At 46.3% G+C, this 12960-nt stretch overlaps 1 protein-coding gene across 2 annotated transcripts in view; it reads left to right on the forward strand.

Moving 5' to 3' along the window:
- The first annotated feature begins 692 nt into the window (after window positions 1-692).
- The window catches only part of LOC140741428 (CDK5 and ABL1 enzyme substrate 1-like), a 253629-nt gene continuing 241361 nt past the window's right edge, over window positions 693-12960 (forward strand). For both annotated transcript variants that reach the window (XM_073071649.1, XM_073071732.1), the window contains exon 1: window positions 693-1366. In XM_073071649.1, coding sequence (XP_072927750.1) covers window positions 921-1366 — 446 coding nt within the window. In that variant the 5' untranslated portion in view covers window positions 693-920. The remainder of the gene's footprint in view (window positions 1367-12960) is intronic.

Genomic DNA, 12960 nt, shown 5'->3' on the forward strand with positions numbered 1-12960 from the left:
CTGTCTATGGAATGCACACTCAGTATGTTGCAGTGTCCGGAAACCCCGAAACCCTCCACGAACGCCCAGTGACACGGCGGCACGCAGGATCCACTTGTCCTGGACGCGGTGCTGCAACTGGTCGGATCTCTCCCCTCCCTCTATTCCTCCTCACCCCCTACTTCCCTTCCCCCACCCCACTCACTCTCACTTCCTTCCACCCTCCCCTCTCGTCCCACTCCTTCTCTCTATTCCCTCCTTCTCTCCCGCTGACCGCTTCACCTCCCACTTCCTTTACTTCCCTTCCCGCCCTCTCTCTCCTTCCGTCTCCCCTCCCCCGCTCCCCTCCTCCCTTCCCCTCCCCTACCACTCCCTTCCCCCTCTCCTCTCTTCTCACCTTTCTCCTCCCTTCCCCTCGCTCCTCCCTACCTCCATACCCCTGCCTCCTCCTTCCGCTCCTGTATTCCTCCTCCTTTCCCCCTCTCTCTCCTCTCCCTCCCCACTCTCCCTCCTTTCTCCCCTCCCCTCCCTTCCCTCTCCTCCCCTCCCCTCCTTCTCTCCTCTCCTCCCCTCCTTCTCTCCTCTCCCTCTCTCATCCCCTCCCTCTCTCCCCTCTCCTCCCCTTCCTCTCTCCTCCCCTCCCCTCCCTCTCTCCCCTCTCCTCCCCTTCCTCTCTCCTCCCCTCCCCTCCCTCTCTCCCCTCTCCTCCCCTCTCTCCGCCCCATGCGTGTCCGGAGACTGTCAGAGCGCTTCATAGTGTCCGCACGGTGCAGTGCAGCCTCACGCTCGCTCATGCACACACACGTAGACGCGGACACAGACAGGCGAACGAACAGATATGCATTTACATCTATAACATACTCGGACAAATTTCTACATGCATAGTGATATAAATCCACATTTGCAGACACCGGGCAGAGGGTTGGCATTAGCATTAGACGATGGCGGCTGCAACGCGCAGCAACAGTACCTCGGCCGCACTGCACACCGCACACGGCAGCCTGGAGCCCCCCAAGAAGCGCATAGACCCGAGGAGAAGGCAGGCGGCTCTCAGCTTCCTTACCAACATCTCCCTGGATGGGCGTCCGGCGCAGGGTGAGGGAGAAGCGCAGGAAGAAGAGGAGGAAGCGCCGACTCGTACCGACTCCTGTCTGTCTTGCAAAGCCGGCGCTCCGAGCTGCGGGAATTCAGCGGAAGGGGAGCCGACGGCGAGGTGCGCCGAGCGCAGGGTGCACACCGGCGGTGCGGGCGCTTCCCCCAGGGGGAGGATCAATTCCTTCACTCTGGGAATTGTGCCCACTGCTTTCCTGAGGCAGGCGTCAGTGCCGAACTACTGCCTGGAGCAGGGCCAGATTGGCAGCGCCGCTTTCGATTTACAGCGATCCAGGTCAGTGCCTAATCTCTGCATAAATAAACCCTGATAATACTTACCCCGACTGTGGCATAGGCCGCCAACAGCAGCTCGCCAGAGTCCTCAGTCCTGGGCCAGTCTTTCAGTTTGTCCCAGGTGTAGCCCATGGAAGATGCATCCTCTCCTGGGGATGAGGTGTCCAGAGCTTCTGTTAGCGTTTCTGTAGCTCTGGGTTGCTAGATCCATGCCCAGCCCTGCTTTCACAGCCGGGCTTGGTAGATTTCTGATGGTAGTCAATACAATTTCTATTGAATTGAGACGGTTCTCAATACTGCCTTGTTACCACGAGTTTGTTACTGTAATCTGTATTGTACAGTGATGTTGCTGTATATCTGTCTATGGGCAATCTAGATGTGTACAGTTTCAATGTGTTTATACCTTGACTGTCAATATTATGTTTTCAGTTTATTATTGTGGCAAACATTGTTCTCAGATAAGTGAGGCAAATGGTGTTAATATTTACGTAGAAATAGTACAGCTAATTTACACAAATTCATAATATCAAGCACAGCATTATCTGTGTTTGGCTGTTTCATTTAATGGAAGCTGGGCAATACTCTTTATGTACTGTACAGTATTCATTACTTGGACAGTTTGTCTTTTTGCACATTTTTTGTTAGTCTTGGTTATGCTCAAAGATTTGTTATCAAAGTACACATATGTCACCATATACAACCCTAAGATCCATTTTCTTGCGGGCATTTACAGTAAATACAAAGAAACACTATAGACTCAGTGAAACATGCTGAGTGAGACAAACAACCAAAAGACAACGAGCTGTGCAAATCCAAAAAAGAGCAAGTTATAGAGTCCGTGAAAGTGAGTCCCTCGGTTGTGGAATCAGTTCAGTTTTGGGATTAGTGAAGGTATGCATGCTGCTAGATAGAGTTGTAAAGGAAGGTTTGGAATCTAAGACCAGAGGGAGATGAGGAGGAATTTATTTAGCCAGCTAATGGGGAGTCTCTGGAATTTGGTGCCAAAAGCAGCTGTGGAGGGCAAGTCACTGGGCATATTTAAGGCAGAGGTTGATAGATTTTTAATTAATCAGGGTGTGAAGGGATACAGGGAGAAGGGATATGAGGTTGGGGCTGAGGAGGGAAATGGATCAGTCATGATGAAATGATGGAGCAGACTCAATGGGCTGAATGGTCTCATTCCACTCCTATATATTATGGTCAATGGTCTTTTGGCACATTGGCCTTCATAAATCAAGGTATTGAGCATAAGAGTTGAAGTTGTATAAGACAACTGTGAGGCCTAATTTGGAGTATTTGTACAGTTTTGGTCACATACCAACATGAAAGATATCAATAAGATTGAAAGAGTACATATAAAGTTTACAAGAATGTTGCCAGGACTTGGGGATCTGAGATGTAGGGAAAGGGTGAATAGGTTATGACTTTATTCCCTGGAGTGTAGGAGAATGAAGGGAGATTTGATAGACATCTACAAAATTATGTAGGGTATAGATAGGGTAAATGCAAACAGGCTTTTTCCAGAGGCTGGGTGATCTAGAGGTCAAGGGTTAAGGGTGAAAGGTGAAACAGGTTGGATTTCAACATTTAAGAAAATTTTGATTAGCACAGTTGGAGTGTATCGTCCAGGTTCAGAACAATAGGACTAAGTAGATTGATAGATCGGCATGGACTAGATGGGCCAAAGGGCCTGATTCTGTGCTGTAGTGTTCTATGACTCTGAGACTCTATGGATACTTTAATAATAAATTTACTTTGTACTTTGAACTTAGTTGTACTGTAAGCTGAAGATGGTTGGTTAAAGTTGTAACATTTAAAAGTTTAAAAACTGGTTTATCAAAGTGATCTATTAACTACTGTCCATCAAGATCACTGGTATTAAATATGAACTATTTCCAGCAACAATTCTAATTTCAACAAGAATGAATTGTTGGACACTGCTAAAATGTTAGATTATACAATTTATTTAAAAAAATCTAATTGCTAATACTAGGCCGCATAATTTAAAGATATTTGGAGGAAAGTACGACAGGGGTTGTCAAAGACAAGTTTTTTGCACAGAGTAGTGAGTGTTTCAAATACCCTGCCAGAAGTGGAGGTAGAGGCAAATGCATTCGGAACACATAAGAAACTCAAGTTCACTTTTAACTCATTCTGTTGATGTAACTCTGAAGTTTAAAATACTTGTCAGTCCTTGCATTCTCACAATCCTCACTTGTAAAGGAGACCTATGTTGTTGCTCTCCTTGTTCAGTAAGGACCCAGGTATCCTGTTAGCCCCTTGGTGCTCCCATCAATTCGAATTATCAGCATCTTGCTTTACCAAAACATAATAGTGGAGCGTGGAATGACAAGTCTAAGGCCACATTCCATTAGGTGATTGGTACTGTACAATCTAGCCCAAAGTTTTGGGTAGTTTAAAGTTAGGATGTTTCAGTTTTGAAGAAGTTGAAGGATAATTGAGGGATTAATTGTTGTTAATTGATTTAGAACAGGGATTCCCAACCATTTTTGTGCCATGGACCCCTGCCATCAACTGAGGGGTTCATGGACCACAGGTTGGGAATGCCTGATTTACATACTTTGTAGTCAGTATGTGCAGTATTTAAATATATTTATTTAATATATTTTTCAGTTGTGGTATATTTATGTAATATGGTTTACAGTGATGGAAATTTGGATTTAAAATTGTTGCAATAATCATTCCATGACTTTTATAATTTTGGAACATTTTTATTTTTTAAAGTTTATCTGAATCCTTTCAACCACAAGGGCCTTGTCTGTATTTATAGTGTTTGGTTTAAAAAAAGAGGTAGTAAAGAAATAAGTGTTTCATAAGCACAAGAGGTTCTGCAGATGCTGGAGGAACTCAGCGGGTCGGTCAGATATAGGAGCAGAATGAGCCCATCGGGTCTGCTCCGCCATGCAGTCATGGTTGATCCTTTTTTCAACCCCAGTTCCCGGCCTTCTCCCCATCACCTTTGATGCCATGTCCAATCGAGAACCTATCAATCTCTGCCTTAAATACACCCAACATTTATGGAAGTGAATCAATAGTCGACATTTTGGGTCAAGACCATTCTTCAGGACTGGAAGGGAAGAGGGAAGAAGTCAGAATAAGAAGGGTGAGGGAAGGACAACAAGTGGGGGGGGGGGGGTTATAGGTGAAGCCAAGTGGGTGGGGGAGGGGTGAGTTAAGAAACTGAGAGGTGATAGGTGGAAAAGGTAAAGGGCTGAAGCATAAGCAATCTGATTGCAAGAGGTGAGAGAACATAGAGGGGAATAGAAGACGAGCGAAGGAATCTGATAGGAGAGGAGAGTGGACCATTGGAGAAAGTGAAGAAGGAGCACCAGGGAGAGGCGATAGGCAGCTGAGGAGAGGAGGCAAGAGGCCAGAGTGGGGAATAGAGGAAGATGGAATGGGGAGTGAAAAACTACCAGTAGTTAGAGAAATCAATATTCATACCATCAGGTTAGAGGCTACCCAGAGGGAATATGAGGGGTTGTTCCTCCACCCTGAGAATGAACTCATTATGCCAGAAGAGGTGATGGACTGACATGGCAGAATAGGAATGGGGATAGGAATTAAAATGGTTAACCACAAGGAAATTCTGCTGTTTTGTGGATGGCGTGGAGGTGCCCGACATTTAACCCTCGACTAATCAGAGGATATTTACAAAGATCAATTAACTGACTAACCTTTGGAATGTAGGAGGAAAACGGAGCACCCAGAGGGAACTCGTGGAGAGAACCTACAGATGAGGTCGGGATTTAAATTTGAACTCCAAAGTCCCAAGCTAAAATAACATCTTGCTAACCGCTACACTACCATGGCACCCCAATGTGTCAATAACATCTCCCTGTAGGTGTAGCATAACAGAGTAATTATCTTGTTGCTGTCACTGAGTTGCTGTAGATGGCCTATGGTCAGAGGGAATAGGCCAATGTCACACTTCCAGTCAAGTTCCAAGAAGACACTCTCTAATGATGAACGTGATCTGTGGTTCATTGTTTACTTTGGGTTTATAACCCTCCGAGTCATGACCTGATGATGCAGGTAACTTGTGACTGGTGTTTAAACTGATATGTAATCCAGCCTAAGTAATAAGGAGAAGGAAAACTTTGGTCTCAAACCTCACTGCATTGCATCTAAACCCACGCATGGGGAAGGCTTTGGTGGGTAAACCCTGAGGGAAAGATCAGGAGCTGGAGTCCTAAGGCATTCCTACACGGAATTCAACACTGACCGGCAACTCCTGTGATGCCACTGGTCCCAAACTGTACCAGTGTTTGCCAGCTGCGTGGAGAGGGGGAGGTTTCTGAATGGGCAAAAGTGCACTCTTCATATCATACTGCCCTGCCTTGCCTCTGCAATGTAGGCAGGTAGGACGCAACATCCATGGTTGATCTCAACCAATGGAGGGCCTCCTATTCCAGACTGGCACATTTAGAGATCAGTGTCAGTCTGTATAGGTTTGAAGTTTATCGCTTTATGGTTCCAATCAGAAGAGAGCAACTTCCGTGCATCAAGTTGTATTTAATTTACACTCAGTGGCTACATAATTATTACCTTCTGTACATCCTGTATCTAATAAAGACCATAAGATATAAGAGCGAATTAAGCCATTTGCCCCATTGAGTCTGCTCTGCCATTTCATCATGGCTTATCCAATTCCCACTCAGCCGCAGTCTCCTGCCTTCTCCCCATTTCCATTCATGCCCTGACAAATCAAGAATCTATCAACTTCTTCCTTAAATATACATAAAGACTTGGCTTCTACGGCAAAGAATTCCACAGATTCACCACTCTCTGGCTATAAGACTTGCTCCTTATCTCCCTTTTAAAAGGATGCCTCTCTATTCTGAAGCTGTGTCCTCTAGTTTTAGACTCTCCCACCATAGGAAACATCTCCGCACACACTCTATCAAGGCCTTTCACGATTTGACATGCTTCAATGAGGTCACCCTTCATTCTTCTAAATTCTAGTGAATACAGGCCCAGAGCCATCAAACACTCTTGTCTGACAAACCATTCAATCCTGGAATCATTCTTGTGAACCTCCTTTAAACCCTCTCCAGTTTCAACACATCCTTTCTAAGATAAGAGGACCAAGACTGTTCACAGTTCTCTATGTGAGGCCTCACTCATGCTTCATACAGTCTCAGCATGACATCCTTGCTTTTATATTCCAGTCCTCTTGAAATGAATTCTAACATTGCATTTGCCTTCTTTATCACAGACTCAACATGCAATTAAACTTTAGGGAATCCTGCACACGGACTGCCAAGTCCCTTTGTACCTCAGTTTTTATATTTTCTCTCCATTTAGAAAATAGCCAACCCTCTCATTTTGTCTACCAAAGTGCACTTCCTGACAGTGTATTCCGTCAGCCATTTCTTTACCCATTCTCCTAATCTATCTGTCCTTTTGTAACCTTTCTACTTCCTCAAAACTACCTGCCCTCCACCTATCTTCATATTGTCTGCAAACTTGCAACAAAGCCATCAATTCCATCATCCAAATCATTGATATATAACGAAAAAAGAATTGGTCCCAGCACTGACCCCTGTGGAACACCACTAGTCACTGGCAGTCAGCTAGAAAAGGCTCCTTTTATTCCCACTCTTTGCCTCCTGCCAATCAGCCTCTACTTTATCCATCCTTGTCAAAGACTTTCTGAACATCTTTGTCTATCTTACTTGTTATTTCTTCAAAGAATTCCAGCAGATTTGTCAGGCAAGATTTTCCCTTGAGGAAATTATGCTGACTATGGCCTATTTTATCATGTGCCTCCAAGTACCTTGAGAACTCGTCCTTAAGAATCGACTCCAACATCTTCCCAACCACTGAGGACAGACTAACTGGCCTATAGTTTCCTTTCTTCTGCCTCTCTCTCTTCTTGAAGAGTGGAGTGACTTTTGCAATTTCCTAGTCTTCCGGAACCATTTAAGAATCTAATAATTCTAAAAGATCATTACTAATGCCTCCATGATCTCTTTTGCCACCTCTTTCAGAACTCTGGGGTGTACACCATCTGGTCCAGGTGACTTATCTACCTTCAGACCTTTCTGTTTCCCAAGAACCTTCTCTCTAGTTATGTTAGCTTCACACACTTCATGCCCCCTGACACCTGGAACTTCCACCAGACTGTTAGAGTCTTCCACGGTGAAGACTGATGCAAAATACTTATTCAGTGAATTCCCCATTTCGTTGTAAAGTGGTCTAATATCGACTCTCGCCTCTCTTTTATGTATCTAAAGAAACCTTTGGAATCTTCTTTAATATTATTGGCTAGTTTACTTTTGTATTCCATCTTTTCCTTCTTATTGACTTTTTAGTTGCCTTAAATTGGTTTTTAAAGCCTTCCCAATTCTCTAAATTTCCACTAATTTTTGCTTTATTGTATGGTTTTTATGTTGGCTTTGACTTCTCTTGTTAGCCACGGTTGTCATCTTTCCTTTGGAATTATTTCTCTTTGGGATGTATATATCCTGTGCCTTCTAAATTGCTTCTAGAAATTCCAGCATTGTTGCTCTGTCATCATCCCTGCCAGTGTTTTTTCCAATCAATTCTGGCCAACTCCTCTCTCATGCCTCTGTAATTCCCTTTGCTCCACTATAATACTGATACGTTTGATTTTAGCTTCCCCTTCTCAAATTTCAGGGTGAATTTTATAATTTTCCCCTAAGAGTTCTTGTACCTTAAGCTCTCTAATCAATTCTAGTTTATTGCACAACACCCAATCCAGAATAGCTGATCCTCTAGTGGGCTCAACCATGAGCTGCCATCTCATAGGCACTCTAGAAATTACCCTCCTGGAACCCAGCACCAACCTGATTTTCCCAATCTACCTGCATATTGAAATCCCCCATGACTATTGTAACGTTGCTCTTTTGGCATGTATTTTCTATTTCCTGTTGTAATTTGTAGGCCTCATCCTTACTACTGTTTGGGGGTCTGTATATAATTCCCATCATGGTCTTTTTACCCTTGCAGTTCTTTAGTTCTATATACAATGATTCAAAAGATTTTATGCAACCCGGGGTCACAGGGTGTTTCAGGTCTTTTAACATCAGACGTCCTCGTCCGGGTGACCCAGCCAGTGTTGATCAGGCCCCTACTTGAGCCCATCTTGAGGCTCACCCTGCTGCCACTGTGGTGCTCCTGATGGCTTTCCACTTTGGGGCTCCTGAGATGCCCATCTGGTTGTAGGCTTGGTAGAGGGATTAACCAGCAAACCCTCTGCAGCCCACCCCTGTGGGCACACATTGTGCTGCAGCACTCCTCCACCAAGTCTTGATCTCTGTCCTTTCATGGGCCTCCTCCATCTGGTCTTCCCAGGGAACGGTCAGCTCCACCATGACCACCTGTATAGATGACTCTGGCAGCAGCACTATGTTTGGTCTAGTCATGGTCGAGGAGATGTGCTCAGGGAATCTGAGCTGCTTCCCCAGGGTCGGCTCTCAATTGCCAGCCCTTTGCAGTTCCTAGGAAACCGGCGTGCTCCCGGGATTGGGTTTGGCCTTCTCCCCTGCCTTGATAAAAGCAATTACTTTGCGCAAGGTGTCAGCCACTGTCTTCAGCCCCTGGTTGTGGTGCCAATGACAAAGTGCCTCCCCCAAGGGTTTTGGGCAGCAGCTGAGAATGTGCTCTAGTGTTCCCTTCCCTTGGTACAGGGACTATGCTGGAGTTTTGGCATTGCCCCAGTGGTAGATGTTCGCCGGACTTACCAAGGCATCATAGACCGACTGGATCAGGAACTTGATGTTCACCAAACTTCCCCCCGTGGGATGTACTCCATTACCTGGTTCCATCTTCTCCACGTGCCTTGTTGCCGCATGCCAGCAATGTCACTGGCGCATAGCTCCTCCACCGGAGCTCGTATTTCCTGCTGGACCAACCAGTGCCTCGCTCTTCCTTGCTCCTTATCATAGCGGACTATTGGGAAACAACCCAAAGCCCACCCGTCCCGATGCCACTGAGCCCACCAGCACGCTCTGGCATAGCCGTGCTTCGGTTTGTTCAACCGCATCCTGTGCCCTCTACCTCATGCCCGTCCTCACCTCAAAGCCAGCATGTGAGACCTTCGGGTTGCTGGGCTCGCTGTGTTGCAGCACTTCTCTTGCACGGGTGACCATGAACTCCTCGCTCACACCGTTGACAGGGAGTTTCAGTCCGTTTTCCTTCCCGTACCAGGCTCCTAGGCAGATCCAGCCGCCTCCCCAGATGCTGGCTGGATTTTCTCTGAAAAGTCAGCTGTCACTGTTTCTCACTGTCAGCTGTTGACAGTGGGACATCTTAGACTAGCAGAGGCCACAGGATCCGAGGGAGAATAACATACGGATTAATCCAGGCGTTGGATTTACCCGGCAGCCCTGACTTGTCCCCAGCAGCCAACCATTGCTGCAGCTTCTCCCCAACTGCTTCGACGAATGCTGTGTCTTCAGTGAGCTGTTAATCACTTTGCCAAGGCTCTTCACCGGCTTCTCTGGTAGGCTTGGAACTGGGCACCTCTGAGGTTGAAGCAGAATTTGTCAACCATCTTTCCTTTCTTAAGTACTAAAGCTGGATTTGTTAGGATTGAAGCTGATCCTTACCCAAGCAGAGGGCTTCCATCTGCATCCTGGCACCGAAGTTGTTGTTATAGTCAGGCCATCCGTAGGTGGTTCATGGACACCAGACCTGGTCAACAGGCCTCTGCACTCCACCTCAGCAAACTTGGCTAATACATCGTGTCATGATCCTCTTCTCAAGATGATGCCAATCAGATGTGACTGTCCCAAAGGTGACTCTTAGACTGACGTTTCTGTAGTAGTCACAGGGGTGTGTGCTAGTGCCAGTGCTCTTTAACATCTTCCTCTTGTGTGTTACCAAGCTTCTCCACAATGAGATTGAGGACAGCAGCGGTGTGGCAGTGGACATCAGATTAGATGGCAACCTCTTTGACATCAGGAGGCTCCAGGCAACCACCAAACTCCGTAGAGAGCGGGTCCTGGAGCTGCAGTATGCAGACGACTGTGCTCTTGTGGCCCATACTCCGGAGGATCTTCAGACTGTCCTTGCTGTGGTGGTGAGAGCGTACAGCAGGATGGGGCTGACCGTCGACACCACCAAGACAGAAGTGGTTTGCCAGTGGAGTACCAGTGTCCCACCCACCCTACCTGCCTTCACTGTTGGTGATGAAAAGCTGTCAGTAGTGCCATCTTTCAAATATCTGGGGAGCATTCTCTCTGAGGATGGCGGCATTGACAACGGCATCCAGAGCTGCATTAAACAGGCATCAGCTGCCTTTGGGAGACTTCAGCGTAGAATCTTTCAGAACAGGAGCCTTCGCCCCTCCACAAAGTTTGCTGTATACCAAGCAGTGTGTGTCACCATCCTCCTTTATGGCTGTGAAGCTTGGGTAACCTACAGCCGTCACATCAAATCCTTGGAGCGCTTCCACATAAGCTGCCTTCAGCGCATCCTGGGAATTACCTGGCATGAGCGGGTGCCTCGCACTGAAATACTTTAGAGACTAACTGCAGAAGTATTGAGGCCATGATCACCCAGTGTCAGCTGCAATGGCTGGGGCATGTGATAAGGATGCCCCCATGTCGGCTACCCCGCAGAGTGTTATATGGCCAGTTACATCATGGTCAATGCTCAGCTGGAGGGCCGAAGACGCGCTGTAAGGATCAGATGAAGAAAGCTTTAAGGAAGTGCAAGATCAGACCTGAGGACCTGGTGGATGTTGATGCTGACCGTAACACTTCGCAACAGCTGTGTAGGGATGGTGTTCGTATTCTGGAGATGGAAAAAACAACCAGAAGACAGCAGAGGAGAGCCAGGAGAAATGCAGCCATGGCTGCCATCACCACCACCACCACTACCACATATACATGTCCCACCTGCAATAGAACTTGTGGATCCAGGACAGGACTGTATGGTCATCAAAGATCTCACCGTTAAAGGAGTGGACGTCACCATCGGATTCCAATGGACAACTGAAGAAGTAGTCCAGAATGAGTTCCCTGGTCCTTATTGGGACATGGTGGCACACGAGGGCAACTTCAACCAGCTTATGTGGTATGGAACTGTAGGCATTTGTGAGGTCCAGTCAGAGCATGGGGAGATCCCCTTTGCCTTCCCATGCTTCTCTGATCAACTGAGTGATCCTGTGTGCTCTAAGCACCCTGGAACCTGCTCTGTTCTGACCTTTTGCATTGAGATGGTAATGTAGTGATTCGTCAGGAGGTACTCAGTTAGGTGTTGGGCAACAACACTAAAATATATCTACCCCTCAGTGCTGAGCAGTGAGATGACTCGAGGATGTTCTTGGAGAACTCCTCCTTGGGAATCCAGACACCATCTGCAAATCTCCATTGATGGGCCAATCTCCCCCTCCAAATCACCCTGAGCATCCTCCACAGTCTGTACAGAAGTTTGGGACACTACTTTTATACCTTCTATGGTACTTCATTTGGTTCAGGTACTGAGCTTGCCCTAGCTGTCCTTACTATTTCTGGGACCTCTTTCAAGCTGGGCTCCCTGTTGTCGAACTCAGTGGTAGGTGCTGGTGGACTTATCAGGTTCCTGCATACCCCCAAGTCTTGCTCCATAGTTGTGTGTACATTGGTGTCCCAGATATGTTGATCAATCTCCTCTTTTGGGTGAGATAGGTGTCCACTCTGCTTTTGTCCAAGATCAGCAATGAAGGTAGCCCTCCTTTAACTACCATTTAAGACCATAAAATATAGGAGCAGAAGTAGGCCATTCAGCCCATTGAGTCTGCTCCGCCATTCAATCATGGGCTGATCCAATTCTTCAAGTCATCCCCACTCCCCTGCTTTCTCCCCATACCCTTTGATACCCTGGCTAATCAAGAACCTATCTATCTCTGCCTTAAGTGCACCCAATGACTTGGCCTCCACAGCCACTCGTGGCAACAAATTCCACAGATTTACTACCCTCTGACTAAAGTAATTTCTTTGCATCTCTGTTTTAAATGGACGTCCTTCAATCCTGAAGTCGTGCCCTCTTGTCCTAGAATCCACTACCATGGGAAATAACTTTGCCATATCTAAACTGTTCAGGTATTTTAACATTCGGAATGTTTCTGTGAGATTCCCCCTCATTCTCCCCCTTTTAGAAAAGAGTCCACACATTTATTTCCCTATTCTGATGTATGTTCTGAACAACTAAACCTCTTGACCATGTCTGACGGCTTTTATGCATTGAGTTCCTGTCGCATGATTTGCTGATTAGATATTTTCATTAATGAGTACCTAACAAAGTGGCCACTGAGTGTATTATTTCTCAACTACCACAGGTTCTGATGCTCAGTTAAGAACTCTGGATTGTAAATTATCAGTGCAGTGGGGACTATGAACAGACATTAATCAGCTGTGATCTGTGCCACAGAAACCATAAAAATGCAAAAGCACAAGATAAATCATCAACAACGGAAGGAAATATACTTTCTCTAAATATGAACTTGACATTGGGATGGACAATCATGCCTGTGTAGCAACGCTTATGGCACCCTGTCAATGTGGAAAAAATAGTTAATTCTTAACTCTGTATTGGGTGCATGATGTTTGCAAACAATAAAAC

Source organism: Hemitrygon akajei, chromosome 1 (genome assembly GCF_048418815.1).
Source record: "Hemitrygon akajei chromosome 1, sHemAka1.3, whole genome shotgun sequence".
Classification (NCBI taxonomy): domain Eukaryota; kingdom Metazoa; phylum Chordata; class Chondrichthyes; order Myliobatiformes; family Dasyatidae; genus Hemitrygon; species Hemitrygon akajei.